At 41.1% G+C, this 16,455-nt stretch overlaps 1 protein-coding gene across 3 annotated transcripts in view; it reads right to left on the bottom strand.

Moving 5' to 3' along the window:
• FAF1 (Fas associated factor 1) overlaps positions 1–16,455 on the bottom strand; it is a 356,005-nt gene that overhangs the window by 51,081 nt on the left and 288,469 nt on the right. For all 3 annotated transcript variants that reach the window (XM_054720584.1, XM_008139328.3, XM_054720583.1), the window contains exon 15: positions 16,164–16,252. In XM_054720584.1, the coding sequence (XP_054576559.1) occupies positions 16,164–16,252 (89 nt within the window). The remainder of the gene's footprint in view (positions 1–16,163; positions 16,253–16,455) is intronic.

Here is a 16,455-nt window from a genome sequence, read left to right as displayed (position 1 = left end):
GTACATAAAAGAAAATATAATAACTTGGTATATTTTCCCCAAAGCTAGCAAATATTGCATAGCTAGAAAGTAAACTTACTTTGTTATACTCTACTGTTACTAAAAACAAAAAGTGGACAGATTAGACCAGCTATTTAACAATGAGTGCCTTTACAGTAATAAACATTGACAGTCCAAGAAAAAAAGAATGCATTACTGAGATACTATCAATTGTGTTCTGTCATTACAAGGCAGCTGCACCCAGTCTAAGCTTGTCAAAAAGTGTTACTGTAATCCATGAAGAAATTCCCACATCAGGTAAAGGAAGAAAAAATGTGAAGGGCTGGCCCTGAACAGGTGTGTCAAATTGTAATGACAAAGTTGAGTTATAAATCTCTTTACATTAGTTTCATACATAAGTTATTAACTTCTACTCTGAGGTGTCAAGCATGGATGAACAGATCCATCAGCAGGCACTTTAAGAGCAACAAATGTAAATCAACAGGGTGTGGATATATCTTTTTAACAGTGAGCATTTATTCCATGCACAAAAGTAGACAGTTATGACAAACTTTCTTATTCTACTCAAGTGAATATGATATTTGGGAATCTGGAATGTCTGACCTACTCTTCAGGTCATCCCACTCTGATTCTACCTAATCTTGGTAAGAGCACTGCTTCAGTTTATCCCATGAATTTTTAATGTAAATATAACATTACAGCTTTATAAGGGATCATGATGTATGCAAAGCACGTAAGTGTGTATTCTGGCTTTGACACAATTGTATGACTTTGGACAATTTATTTAACTTCTGAAAAGCCTTGGTTTCCTCCTCAATAAAATGGGACAACAACTATCCCCTAAGTTTATCATGAAAACTAAAAGAGATTAGTTACAGAAAGCATCTAACATAGTGACTGGCACTAGCAGATATTCAGCATATATGCTTGTTCCCTTCTTTAATGTATTTGAACTAACATCCTTAATTCCCTAAGAGGTAAAAGTTTGAAATACTTTTAAATACAGAGTAATAAAATGCTCGGGTTTAAAGCTCATGAGAGCAGAGCGTGAATCTTTTCCATTCTATGTTGGTTCCCAGTAGTGTCTAAGCAAGTATTGAGCCCAAGAATCAACTACTTCTGATATTGCCAGCCCACAGCAATCTCTCACTTCTCTGCATTTAAAAGTAATGAACATCTATGTGTATTGTTGTGCTGTCTTTGGTTAAATTATGGTAAAATATACATAATATACCATTTAGTGATATTAAGCACATTTATAATGTTATGTAAACCATCATCACTTTTTCTTAAAAAATATTTTTTGATTGATTTCAGATAGGAAGGAAGAGGGAGAGAGATAGAAACACCAATGATGAGAGAGAAACATTGATTGGCTGCCTCCTCCATGCCCCCAACTGGGGGTTGAGCCTAAAACCCTGGCATGTGCCCTGACCTGGAATTGAACCATGACCTCCGGGTTCATAGGTCAATGCTCAACCACTGAGCCATGCTGGCCGGGCATTGCTATCTATTTCTGTAACTTTTTTATCACCCCCAAAAGAAACTCTATACCCATCTATCTATAATAATAAAAGTGTAATATGCAAATTGACCAAACAACCGAACAGCAGAACGACTGTCCAGATGACCTTCTGGACGACCACGCTATGACATGCATTGGCGCCAGGCCAGCCAAGGCGGGTATGATGTGATTCATCGGGGGGGCCCCGCCATCACCTCACGATTGCCCTGCAGAGGGAGGCCCAGGCTCTCTGTGCAGCGATCGATCATGGAGCCCCGGCCGGACGGAGCGATCAATCTGGGGGCCCCTGTGATTGATCACCCCACAGAGGGAGGCCCAGGCCACCAGCCAGCGACGCTGTGGCAAATGTGCGGGGCCAGCCAGTGATCACCCTGCAGAGAGAGGCCCAGGCCAACCAAGCATTCACACCCCACGCCTGTTGCCTGCAGAGGGAGGCAACTGGTGGTGGTGGGTGGGGCGACAGTGCTGCACAGATGGCAAGCAGTGGCAGCGGCGGGGGCGGAGCCAGCTGCTGGCAGTTGGGGGAAGGAAAGCCCCGATAGGCCCTGATCACCGGCCAGGCCTAGGGACCCTACCCAAGGGGTCCCGGATTGTGAGAGGGCGCAGGCTAGGCTGAGTGACCTGCCCCCCTGTGCACGAATTTCATGCACCGGGCCTCTAGGCCTACCTAATAATAGACGAATATGCAAATTGACCATACCTCCAACACGCCCACAAGCCACACCCACCATCCAATCAGAGCGAGCATGCAAATTAACACAAACCAAGATGGCTACAGCCACAGAGAGCAAGGTTTCCTAGGTAACAGAGGAAGCCAAGCTTTCCGCCTGCCCTTGCCAGGCCTAAGCCTCCACTCAAGCTACAAAGTTTCAATTATAGAAGGTAAACAAATTCAAACAAATGGCGGCAGAATGGAGCTTGAGAGAGCAGGCCAGGGTTGCTGCCGGCAACAGGGGAAGCAAAGCTTTCCGCACACCATGGCCGGGCCCACCCGCTTAAGGCAACAAAGTTTCAATTATAACCCCAACAGAAATGGCTGCCGGCCTCGGAGGGAGCCCCAGGCTTGGCTCCGCTCCAGGCTACAAAGTTTCAATTGTAGAAGGAAAATAAATTCCAGATACCAGGGCCTCCACTTGGGTTGCCAGGGGGCGTGGCCGGCCTGCAAACCACCCCAGGCCCCTCGCTCAGGCCGCCCCACGCCTCAAGGGAACCCCCACCTGATCCGGGACACCCTTCAGGTCAAACCAGCTGGCCCCCACCCCTGTACCAGGCCTCTATCCTATATAATAAAAGAGTAATGTGCAGATTGATCATCTGCAACACACAATATAGCTGCCCCGATGTGGTCAAAGATCCTGCCCCCATGTGGACACAAGATGGCCACCACAAGATGGCTAGCAGGAGAGGGCAGTTGGGAGGCACCCGGCATGCAAGGGAGGGCAGTTGAGAAGGACCAGGCCTGCAAGGGAGGGAAGTTGGAGGTGATCAACCCTGCAGGAAAGGGCAGTTAGGGGTGACCAGGCCGGCAGAGGAGGGAAGTTGGGGGCAAACAGGCTGGCAGCAGAGTGGTTAGGGGGTGATCAGGCTGGCAGGCAGAAGTGGTTAGGGGCAATCAGGAAGGCAGGCAGGCAAGCAGTTGGGAGCCAGCAGTCCTGGATTGTGAGAGGGATCCCATATTGGCGAGGGTACAGGCTGGGCTGAGGGACAACCCCCCTCCGTGCACGAATTTCGTGCACTGGGCCTCTAGTATATATATAAAAAGCCAGCCACCGGAATGCTGTAACGACCAGAACAACCAGTCACCATGACGTCCACTGCGGCCAGTGAACCGGCCTGATCTGGGGATGGGGTCAGCTGGCCAACTTCTCGGCCTTTCCCCCAGCCGCCTCACCCCTCATGGCCCCCACTACCTGATTGGCCCGCAGCCCCTCCCCCCAGCCAGCTCCGCCCCAAACTTCCCCCACACACCAATCGGGGGTGGGGCTGGCTGGCCAACCTCCCACGGCCCCTCCCCCAGCCGCTGACCCCGATTGGCCCCCACACCCCAATCGGGGGCAGGACCCACTGGCCAATCACCCGCAGCCCCTCCCCCCAGCCAGCCCAGCCCTGATTGGCCCTGTTTGGGGCGGGCCAGCCAGCCAACCTCCCACCGTCTCCTCCTCCCGATAGGCCCGGCCCCGATTTGCCCTACTGGCCAGAACCCACCCGTGCACTAATTCGTGCACTGGGCCTCCAGTTAAGCAATAAAACCCCAAGCCACTCACTCCATATCTCCAGACCCTGGTAAGTGCCAAATGACTCTGTTTTCACGAATTTGCCTATTCAAGATATAACATATAAGTGGAACCATACAATATTTGGTCTTTTGTGTCTGGCATCTTTCATTTTCAGGTCATCAAGGTTCATCCATATTGCAGCAATTATAAGTACTTCAATCTTTATTATGACTGGATAATATTCCTTATGTGGATATATCACATTTTGTTCATCCATTCATCTGCTAATGGATCTGGATTATTTCCACCTTTTTGGCTATTTTGAATAATGATGCAGTGAACATTCATGTACAAGTATCTCTTTGAGTCCATTTTCAATTCTTTTAGGTATATGCCTAGAAGTGGATTGCTGGATAATGTGATAATTCTATGTTTAACTTTTTGAGAAACTGCCAAACTGTTTTCCACTGTGTCTGCATCATTTTACATTCCCATCAGGAATGTACAAGGGTTCTAATTTTTCCACATCCTTGTCAACATGTATTATTTTATCATAGGCATCCTCGTGGATGTGAATTGGTATCTCATTGAGGTTTTGGTGGGCATTTCCCTAATAACTAATTATGCTGAGCATCTTTTTCTGTGCTTCTTGGCCATTTGTATATCTTCTTCAGGAAAATGTTTATTCAGTCCTTTGTCCATGTTAAAAAATATGTTTTTATTTATTTCAGAGAGGAAAGGAGGGTGAGAGAGATAGAAACATCAATAATGAAAGAGAATCATTGATTGAGTCCTTTGCCCATTTTTAAATTCTGCTGTTTGACTTTGGTTGTTTAGCTGTGGGAATTCTTTATATATTCTGAATATTAAACCTTTGTCATATGATTTGTAAGTATTTTCTTCCATTCTGCGGGTTGTCTTTTCACTCTCTTGATAGTGTTCTTAGATCCATGGTCGGCAAACTGGGCTGACAGGACCGGACACTCCAGTGGCGTCCCTGGGACCCCGGCCGCTTGGTGCCGGTGCGCGCATATGGCTGGCCACAGGCTCGAAGCGGGCGGGGACCCGGGGATGCCCGCCACGTTGCCCTGGTGTCGTAGAGGGCGGGTGGGCATCCAACCCCGCCCCCAGCCATTAGGCGCCTGCATGCTTAGGCCCTGAGGGGCCGGGAGGTGTCCCGCCCTGCCCCCGGCTGCTCGGCACCTGTGCGCTGCCCACAGACCCGCCATCTTTGTTGGGTTAATTTGCATACTTACTCCTGATTGGCTGTGGGTGTCGTGGAGTTACAGTCAATTTACATATTTGTCTATTATTAGTATAGACGAATGCACAATATTTGCCTGCATATTCCCAGTTTATTCTTTCATCTTAATTTGTGTTCCCTGTAATTTATTGGTAAAGAAGTGTACTTTAGCCCAGCTGGTGTGGCACAGTGGGTGAGCACTCACCCATGAACCAGGAGGTAACAATTCGATCTCCAGTCAGGGAACAGGCTGGTTTTCGGGCTCAATCCCAGTAGGGGGCATGCTGAAGACAGCCAATGAATGTTTGTCTCTTATCAATGTTTTTATCTTTCTATCCCTGCCATTCCTCTCTCTAAAATCAATATAAATATATATATTTTTAAAAAGAAGTGGACTTTAATACCGAGTACATGATATTGGCCCATGTGCAAACCACCAACTTTAGGAAAATTGCTAAGATCATAATTCTTAGATAATAAAAATAATCCATAATATTTAATTCATACTAATAATAGTTTATAAACTATTAGAAGGTAATTTATAGTTTGTAATATTTCACAAAGGCTATCTATATCCAGTTTAATGACTCCTAGTTTTAGCAATAGTGTAGCTTTCAGATCCCATTTCTTTTCTTTGTTTCTAACAACTTAGGAAATTCCAATGATAGATCATTAAAAATAGAAGCAAATGATAAATTAAAAAAAAAAACTCTTCTAAGGGAATAAAAAAGAAGCATATGCTTGTTGGTTCTTTCAGTTATGTCTGAATATTTGGATCAAACAAGGACTCAAATTATGTAGAGATTTCTTATTAAGGGCTATTTAAAGTTCTGTCAGACTTAAGTAAACAAGTTTATCACACTCAAAGATGAAAGGTTGACTGTTTAACCTTGGGAGATAGTGGTAAGTAGAATCCTAATTCATTCCTTGGTTGTTCTTGCTCTAAAATGTTTATCTTCATACTCTGTTAAAGCCTTATTTGAGAATTTGAAATATCATCTACTGTATATAATCATTTTCTTCCAATGAAGAATGAGGAAAATTATCTAGCTTTTTTTGGGAAAAAATCAAACTCTTTATGATTAAAGCCATGTGCACCACAGTTAATTTTTTCTTAAGAAATCTTAAATAAAAAACTATGATATTTTTAGCTTTCAAAAAACAGGTTTAGGATACTCAAGAATATATTGCTGAGATATAAAATTTGAACAAGGCCATTGCATTTTTACTTTTATTATCAATGTCATAGAACGTTTTTATCTCATACTTCATTATTAAAACTCATGCTCAGACCTTTCCCTTAGAACAGAAGATCTCAAACTTTAGTGTGTAGCAGAAGCAACAGGTGGGTTTGTTAAAACACAGCATTGCTGGATCCCACCCTCATAACCCTAATTCAGCAGGTCTGGGGTGGGGCCTGCTGACACTTACTCTGAGACCTCTGACTCAGACAACCAGTATACTTGTCTGAGAAGAAACAGATATATGATTTCCTAAAATTTTCTCCTAATCCTCTATCCTAACTTTGGAATCCTCTCAATTATGTTTACCCTAATTTTGAACTAGCCTGAACTATGTTATACTGATTTACAATATTTATTTTCAACTTTATGCTTCAATGAACCACATTTAAGCCCTAATCAATTTTGGGGAACTAAGAATATAACTAATTTAAGCAAGGGAATTAATGTAAATTTAACTAAAATGTGAACGACATAAAAACCTCAAAAGCCAAAGTCAACTCCCCCAGTTAAATGAATGTTTGTTAAGTCAAAGCAACCAATACAACCCTTGTTATATATACAACCCTTGTTATATATACAACCCTGTTATATATGAGCAGTCTAATTGTAACAATAAATTAACTAAAATCTGGAGGGATATTGTAATTTATTTTACATTTCAAAATGTGAAATAAATATAAACAAAATTGATTACATTGCTTTTTCATACCTAGCTGCTTGGAATTCTTGGTAGGTAGCTGAATACTCCAGTAGTCCAAGAATTACACTGAGAAATACTGCCCTAGAGACCAGAAGTATGCCTGGCATGTAGCCGGATCCTGAAGAGTGGCTATAATTATATTCATTCTCACCTACTCTATCTGCCTTATAGCTTGCTCTTAGAGAATGCAAAAACCCTTTTGTGTGCTCCATTCAAGTGAGCTCCCTGCTTACACAGCTGTCCAGCTCACCCAGGTTAGGTGCTCCCAGGGCTTCATCCACCTGATCACTTCACAGATATCACACGGGGTAAAAAACCCTCTTAAAATACTTATGCACCCAATATAGGAGCTCTAAAAGTATAAAGCAAATATTAAGACCTAAAGAGAGAAATAGACAGCAATAAAAAAATAGCAGGAGATATATTTTTTCAGTGTATTTGTTTTTTTTTAATTGTCTAAAGTTCTGCATATGTCTCCTTTTCCCCCAATTGACCCCTCCACCCCCGCAGCCATTCCCACCCCGGGCAAGCCCCCACCGCCCCAGTGTCTGTGTCCATTAGTTATGCTAATATGCATGCATACAAGTCCTTTGGTTGCTCTCTAACCTGCCCCCCCCCCCCCACCATTTGTCTCTGGATCTATTCTTGTTCATCAAATTATGTTGATCATTATATCCCATGTATGAGTGAGATCATGTGATATTTATCTTTCTCTGACTGGCTTATTTCGCTTAGCATAATGCTCTCCAGTTCCATCCATGCTGTTGCAAATGGTAAAAGGTCATTCTTTTTTTTTTTTATAGTGGCATAGTAATCCATTGTGTAGATGTACCACAGTTTTTTAATCCACTCAGCAATAGAGGAGATATTAATACCCTTTTTCATCCAGATATAAAATTAATAAGGAAACATGGGACTTACACATTTTAGACATTTATAGACATATACAGAACATTTCATGAAAAAGCAACAGAACACACATTCTTCTGAAGTGCACATATGGAACATTCTTCAGAACAGATCATATATGTATGTCACAAAACAAATCTTAAAACATTTAAGAAGACTGAAGTCATATCAATCATCTTTCCTCACCCAATGGCATAAAACTAGAAATCAGTACAAGAAGAAAACTGAAAAATTCACAAATATGTGGAGATTAAACAACATCCTACCAAACAAACAAAATGGGTCGAAGAAGAAATCAAAAGATTAATAAAAAATGCCTAAAGACAAGTGAAAATACAACATACTAAAACATATGGGATGCAGCAAAAGAAGTTCTAAGAGAATAGTTCATAGAGATAAATGCATATATCAAGAAACAAGAGAGATAGTAAATAAACAATCTAACTTTACATCTAAAAGGAATAAAAAAAAAATCAAACAAAGCCCAAATTTAGAAGAAGGAAAGAAAAAACAAAGATCAGAGTAGAAATAAATGAAATATATTGAGTCTAAAAAGATAATAAAAAGATAAATGAAACTAATAGCTGTTTTTTTAAGATAAAAAAATTGACAAACCATTCACTGAGAAAAAAGAACTGAAATACATAAAATCAGAAATGAAAGAGGAGATGTTACAACTGATACCACAGAAATACAAAGGATCATAAGAGACTATGGACAATTCCTCATAAGAGGCTATGGACAATTATACATCAACAAATGAGATCACCTAGAAGAAATGGATAAATTCCTAAAAACATACATCCTACCATGACCGAACCAGGATGAAATAGAAAATCTGAATAGACTGATTACTAAAGTAAGGAGAATGAATCAGTAATAAATACTTCTCAACAAACTAAAGTCCAGGCCCAGATGGTTTCACTGGTGAATTCTACCAACATTTAAAGAAGAATTACTAGTAATAAGAGGAGTGAACTCTTCCAAACTCATGATACAAGGCCAGCATTACCCTGATACCAAAACTAGAGAAGGATCCTTCAAGAAAATAAAATTAGGGAAACCAAGATGGCAGTGTAGGTAAATGCCTGTACTCACTGCCTCCCACAACCATATCAAAACTACCACTAAAATACTGAAAAACCATCATTCAGAACAACCTGAAATCTGGCTGAATGAAGTCCTACAACTAGAGAAGTAAAGAAAGCACTGGTAGGAGGGGTGGAGTCATGGAACGAGCTGGTCTGACACCCATATGTGGAGTTTTTTTTAATTGGGAGGGATATCTCCAAGGCTTCCTGTGAGAAGCAGGGGGGTCCCAGCTGCACACCATACCCCCAGCCCAGGGTTCCAGAGTTGGGAAGAGAAGTCCCTGTAACTTCAGGCTGTGAAAACCAGCAGGGATTGTGGCTGAGTGACATGCAGACTGCTGGAGTCCCAGGTATTCCTCTTAAAGGGCCCATGCACAAATTTACACGGTTCTGCTTCCTCTGAGCTCCAGCACTGGGCAGCGGCTTTTGGGGAATCCAGGAACATACAGGGAAGAACTCGACTATCTGGCATCCGGGCAGGAACTAGGGGGTGGCTTTCTTCCAACAGGGGTGCTTGCAGGGGTCATTGTTCCAGTGCTGGGACCTCCCTTGTTGTAGAGCTGACTAGCAGCCATATCTGAGTTTCCATCAGTGTGGCCTACACTGTTTGCTCCACCGGATGATTCTCTGAGACCCCACCCCAACCAATCTGTAGCTCCCCTCCAAGCTGTTTGCAGCAGCTTTTCCATATGAATAGCCTGTCCTGGCTCAGGCTTCAGACTTTGCTAAAATCTCTTGAACAAGCAGCAGCTGGAGCCAGTATGCCCCAAACCTAACAATAAAAGACCCAAGACCTGGCACTAGCACCAACCTGCCTTGCTGTGAACCTCGCCTGGGCACTTCCTAGTCCAATACAAGTAGCAGCCATCTGCAGATCTCTCTGTAGCTCCTGCTGAGTGGCTCCAGGCAATGGCTAACTTTGCACTTCCTGGAAGGCCCCAGAGCCAGTGCACCCAGTGGATAGCTTCAGACCTTACTGGATTATGCATCCAGAAGTGACACATTCAAGGGGCAGGCTCACTGAGCACCAAAGCCCCAGTGAAGCAAGTGCTACTCCATAAGGGTGTCTCCTGCATAGCAGCTCTTCCATTGTAGACACAGCTGGTCCTAACAGCCAATTGGCTTGAAAGTCATTTCCTTCCAGTGATGCCAACAGCAATCAAGGCTCAATTACAACAAGAGTGTGTACACAGCCCACACAGGGGAGCACCTAGAGTGTCCAGCTCAGGTGACTGGGGAGGCTGAGCCACTGGGCCCTATAGGACACCTAATACACAAGGCCACTCTACCAATTCCAGGAAACATAACAGCTCTAACTAATTCATAGATGCAAACACAGGAAAGGTGCCAAAATGTGGAGACAAAGAAACATGTTACAAATAAAAGAAATGAAAGGAAGCAAGCTACTGGGTACAGAATTCAAAACAATGGTTATAAGACTACTCAAGGGCCTTAATGAGAGCTTCAAGGAACTTAGTGAGACTTTCAAGGATCTTAGTGAGAATGTCAAAAACGTAAAAAAAGACCAGTCAGAAAATAAGTATGCACTAATTGAAATAAAGGATAATTCATAGGGATTCAACAGTAGAGTCGAGGATTCCAAAAATCAAATCAACAATTTGGAATATGAAAAAGCAAAAAACATCCAATCAGAAGAGCCAAAAGAAAAAAGAATCCAAAAATATGAAGATAGTATAAAGAGCCTCTGGAACAACTTCAAGAGTTCCAACATTCGCATTATGGAAGTGCCAGAAGGAGAAGAGAGAGAGAGGAAGATATTGAAAACCTATTTGAAGAAATAATGACAGAAAACTTCCCCTACCTGGTGAAAGAAATTGACTTATAAGTCCAGGAAGCACAGAGAGTTCCAAACAAGATGAACCCAAAGAGGCCCACACCAAGACACATCTTAATTAAAATGCCAAAGGTTAACCCTTTGCACTCACTTGCTTTTTTCTCGATTCCTTTATTCTAATGCTAACCGTGTCGAGTCACACTCGACATCTGAGTGCAAAAGGTTAAAGACAAAGAGAGAATCTTAAAAGCAGCAAGAGAAAAGCAGTTAGTTACCTACAAGGGAGTGTGCATACGACTGTCAGCTGATTTAAAGAAAGTTTACAGCCAAGGACCTACAACCAAGGAGGAGGAGTGGGGGAGGGGGAGGAGGATGAGGAGGAGTAAAAAGAGGAAGAGGCAAAAGATGAAGAGGAGGAGGAAGAGAAAGCGGAGGAGGAGGAGAAGAAAGAAGAGGAGGAAGTATACATTATATAAACCTCTTTTTGACAGAACTTTTTCATAGACATTTTCATTAATGATTATCAGTTTGGTTTTGTAAGTGCTTATTGAGAATTTACTAGGTGTACCGGCAGTTAATAATGCAGATTTTTTCAATAGATGGAGTTACACATATGTTGATATATGTGCGATTTGATATGTATGCTATTTTGTTGTATTGACAGTAAGCTTCAAAACTTCATATGTCAAATTTGCTGAAGGTGTTAACATCATAGATATTTTCACACTTAAAAATGTCAAATTTCGGGCCAAAAAGGAGCATTTGTGGGAAGTTTTAATTCATTACTTTATTTTGAAGAAAAAGTTATTGTATACTTCAGGAAACTTATGGTGAACATACTCCATCTCAAGATACTTGTGAACGCTGGTTTAAACGCTTTAAAAGTGATGATTTCGATGTGAAAGACAAAGAACATCCAGGTCAACCAAAAAAGTTCGAAGAACAACAATTACAAGCATTATTGGATTAAGATGGGTGTCAAACTCAAAAACAACTTGCAGAAAGATTAAACGTTGCTCAGCAAACAATTTCTGATCGTTTACAAGCAATGTGAAAGACGTTAAAGGAAGGAAAATGGGTGCCACATCAACTGAACGAAAGACAAATGGAAAACTGAAAAGTCATCAGTAAAATGTTGCTTCAACAGCACAAAAGAAAGTCTTTTTTTGCATCGAATTATGACTGGCGATGAAAAGAGGATTTATTTTGAGAATCCCAAACGCACAAAATCATGGGTTGATCCAGGTCAACCATCAATATCGACTGCAAGGCCAAATCGCTTCGGCAAGAAGACAATGAATGCTCTGTGTTTGGTGGGATCAGGAAGGTGTTGTGTATTATGAGCTTCTAAAACCAGGTGAAACCGTTAATACTGATCAATACTGACAACAAATAATCAATATGAACCACGCTTTGATCGTGAAACGACCAGAATGGGCCAGAAGACATGGCAAAGTAATTTTGCTTCATGATGAAACACCATCACACACTTCAAAACCAGTTAAAGACACGTTACAAGATCTTGCCTGGGAACTATTAACCCACTCGCCGTATTGACCAGACCTTGCTCCTTCAGATTACCACTTGTTCCGATTGATGGCACACGCACTTTCTGAGCAGCAATTCAAAACATATGAAGAAGTGGAAAATTGGGTCTCTGAATGGTTTGCCTCAAAACAAGAAAAGTTCTACCGGGATGGTATTCACAAATTACCTGAAAGATGAGGGAAATGTGTAGCTAGCGATGGACATTACTTTGAATAAAGCACTTTTGATGTATCTCTTGAAATTATCGGGTTATCTTTGAGTATAAAATCTGCATTATTAACTGTACACCTAGTATTAAGTATATAGCACTGGGCTAGATCCTGGGGATGGAGAGGTGCTTTGCTCCAATGAGGGGCTATTGGCAACAAAAAGGAGGAAAGCAATTATCACTGTATGACAATAGCAACAATCAATTTTTGCTTTTAGCCTTGTTCTAGCTAGTTTACAATGTCATAACTAGTTTACAGATTTAATGCTCATTAGGTTACTTTTATTGTTGTAAAACCGTTGTTTGTAATTTTTCTTAATAGTCAGTGTTTCATTTACTTTGAGGGAAAGGTAATTAGGTATATGGTGGAAAGATGTTTATCTGTTACTCTATAAATTGACAATGACATTTCAAAATAATGAACTACTGTACTTAGTTAGGAATTTGTAATAATAGGTGTGTTGCCTTTCAAGATTATGTGTATCCTAGAATAGAGGCAATGATTGACAATAATTTACTAAATACATTCTTCAGACATTTAAATTTTGTGTCTCATTAGTATTAGATTTACAGATTATGCTGTATAATAGGAAAGCACAATATCTGCATGCATATTCCCAGTTCATTCTTTTATCTTATCTTGTGTTCCTCATAATTCATTGGTAAAGAAATTGATTTTAATTCCTTTAATACTTAGCACAAAATTGAATATGAGGGTTACAGGAAAAATCCAAGGCTCCCATATAATTGAAATTTTTATTGAAATTAAACTGCAAGAGGTAAGGATTTCTCTGTTTTTAGAGTGCCTTCTTGAAAATTATTATTCGGGTCATAAGTAGAGAGTTCCTAAGAAAAGCTTTTCTAAGTTTAAAGACTTCTTTTGGATGAACTATGCATAGATCATAATGATTTCCTATCTGCTCAGTGTATGTGACAAAAAACACTGTTCCTTGTAATTGTGAATTTACCTTCAGTTTCTTCTTAGTATGTTTTTATTGATTTTTAGAGAGGAAGGGAAAGGATTAGAGAGAAACATCAATGATAGAGAAACATCATCAATTGCCTGCCTCCTGCAGGCCCCCTTCTGGGGATCAAGCCCGCAACCTGAGTATGTGCCCTGACCGGGAATCCAATCCTGATCTCCAGGTTCCTGGGTTGATACCCAACCACTGAGCCATACTGGCCGGGCGTGCCTTTACTTTTTAAACATTTCAAATAAGACATCTTAAGCTTCCAGTTAAAATTAAATTCATGAATGATTCTGTTAGCAGAATCACTGAAGTATTATTTTTAAGTGATATTATTTCATGTAAATTCTTCCAATTATTCATTTATCTAATCATTTGACATTTTATTTATTTATTTATTTATTTATTTACTAGAGGCCCAGTGCACGAAATTCGTGCATGGGGGTGGGGGTGGTGTCCCTCAGTCCAGCCTGCACCCTCTCCAATCTGGGACATCCCTCTCACAATTCAGGACTGCTGGCTCCCAACTGCTCGCCTGCCTGTCTTCCTGATTGCCCCTATTCACTTCTGCCTGCCAGCCTGATCACCCCTAACCACTCTCCTGCCAGCTTGATTGATGCCTAACTGCTCCCCTGCCAGCCTGTTTGCCCCTAACTACCCTCCCCTGCAGGCCCGGTCGCCCCCAACTTCCCTCCTCTGCTGGCCTGGTCACCCCTAACTGCCCTCCCCTGCAAGCTTGATCGCCCCCAACTGCCCTCCCTTGCAGGCCTGGTCCCTCCAAACTGCCCTCCCCTGCTGGCCTGATCGCCCACAACTGCCCTCCCTTGCAGGCTGGTCTCTCCCAACTGCCCTCCCCTGCTCGCCATCTTGTGTCCACATGGGGGCATCCATCTTTGACCACATGGGGGCAGTCATCTTGTGTGTTGGAGTGATGGTCAATTTGCATATTACTCCTTTATTAGATAGGATTTTAAATCCTCACCTGAGGATATTTTTTCCATTGATTTTTAGAGAGAGTGAAAGGGAGGAAGGAGTGGGGAGAGAGTGAAAAATATCGATGTTAGAGAGTCACACTGACTAGTTTCCTACTGCACATGCCCCCTGACTGGGGCTGGGGATTGAACTTGCAACTGAGGTACATGCCCTTGACCAGGAATCAAATCCAAGACCCTTCTGTCTGCAGGCTGATACTCTAAACACTGAGCAAACCAGCCAAAGCGACAAACATTTGAGTGCCTACTCCTAGGTATACTGTCAGGGGATATAGAGCTACAAATGTGAATATGATACAACCTTGCTCTTTTAACAAACTCAGGCTTATGAAAGACAGACAAGTAAATAAAATAAAATATACAAGATTATATTAAAATTGTCTACATGTCCCGTTTGCAATAGATAAAGGGTATTCTATTGAAAACATTCACTATACCTAGAAACTTTTCATCATTGCTCAGAAATCAAACTCTTCCTTATTTGTTCTATAGAAATATTTTTGTAATTTAATTAAAAACAAACAAAATTAAAGATGATTTTATTAATAGGTGTGAACTTAGCATCTCAAATTAACAAATGTTAATATTTGTTTCCTATTTTGTCTTAAAGCTATTTTCCAAATCTAGAAATTTCTTGACTGATAAAGCACTAATGATTACTTAAGATTATTATAGGTTCCACCAGCTGTATGACCTTGGGTAAATTAACTTTTTGATCCTCAGTTTTCTCATCTGAAAAATGGAGAAAATAGTACCTATCTGTGCTAGATTATCTTCCATTGCCCCTCAGTATCCATGCTCTACCTAGCTTTTTGCCCAGGGAGGGTCTAGTTGGGTTAGATGAATAGGAGGTACTAGCAGTATATTCCCTACCAGGTCACCAAGGGCTGGTTATATCCCTCTATCAGAAGCAGTCCTCTCCATACACCATCCCTAGGACTTTAACCATAGGGATGGTAATGGCTCCCTTAAGCCCTAGACTCTGTATTACCCATTGTTGACTTCCATTAACCCTGTCCATATCTTTATACAGTTCCCTTATTAAACTCTTTTCAACTCACCCAGTTTGAAAGTGCCACCTGTTTCCTGCCAGACTATCTGATTCCTATATAACCACATGGGGTTGTTTTGAGGATCATATGTTTTGAGGAGCACATGATAAACATTCATTAAGTGTTGACTACCTTTGTCATTATCAATATTGCTGTTATTAGTATTTTATTTGAGGGTCCATGCTCATGTTCTTTATACCACATGAATATATTCAAGAGACTGAGAAATTCAGAATTTTGGAGATCTTTTGCTAATCCTCACAGTGCTTCAAAAATATGTTCAAATGTAAACCGTGTTTATTGCTAGTCAATCTCATATTTAAAAAGAGTAAAAAGAACCTTAAAAGTGAGTAAAAAACCCATATAGTAGACAAGATTTCCTGGACTGTAGTTTCTTCCGTAAATACGCTTTGGAATTCACTTCCTGCAAATTCACTTCCTACCACTACACCAAATCTAGCAAAGCATAAATGTCCATAAAGTTATATTGTTGGGTCATGGGGTCATGAAAAGAATGGACTGCAAGGTAAACTCAATGACATAAAAGTCCTGTTTAATCTGGAAATGCATCTTTATCATTCTTACTTATCAATCATAACATAGGCAAGCATCACCATTTGACAAGTCACTCACCAAAATTCTAATAAAGGTCTACTTAAACTTTCACCTTACCTCATCCTTTATATCTTCCTGTTGTTGGGCTGTGAAGATCTCCATTGCTGCCATGAGTCTCATCATTAATTCATCCACTGTTGTGTTACCTAGCAACACATGGAGATTGTCAACTTAATTATTATAAAATGGGAAGTCATTCTAGAATTAATCATAATAACTATAATCTAAAAATGTACAAACTAATATGCTCTTATCTAGTTAAAACTGGTTTTGTAGTCACAGTTATAACCTTAGTTTCACCACTATGATCTAGTACCTAGAAATTATCTAGCACATGACAAGAGTTTAA

The sequence above is a fragment of the Eptesicus fuscus genome, chromosome 9 (assembly GCF_027574615.1).
Source record: "Eptesicus fuscus isolate TK198812 chromosome 9, DD_ASM_mEF_20220401, whole genome shotgun sequence".
Lineage (NCBI taxonomy): Eukaryota > Metazoa > Chordata > Mammalia > Chiroptera > Vespertilionidae > Eptesicus > Eptesicus fuscus.
This window is presented reverse-complemented; position numbering and strand designations above follow the sequence as displayed.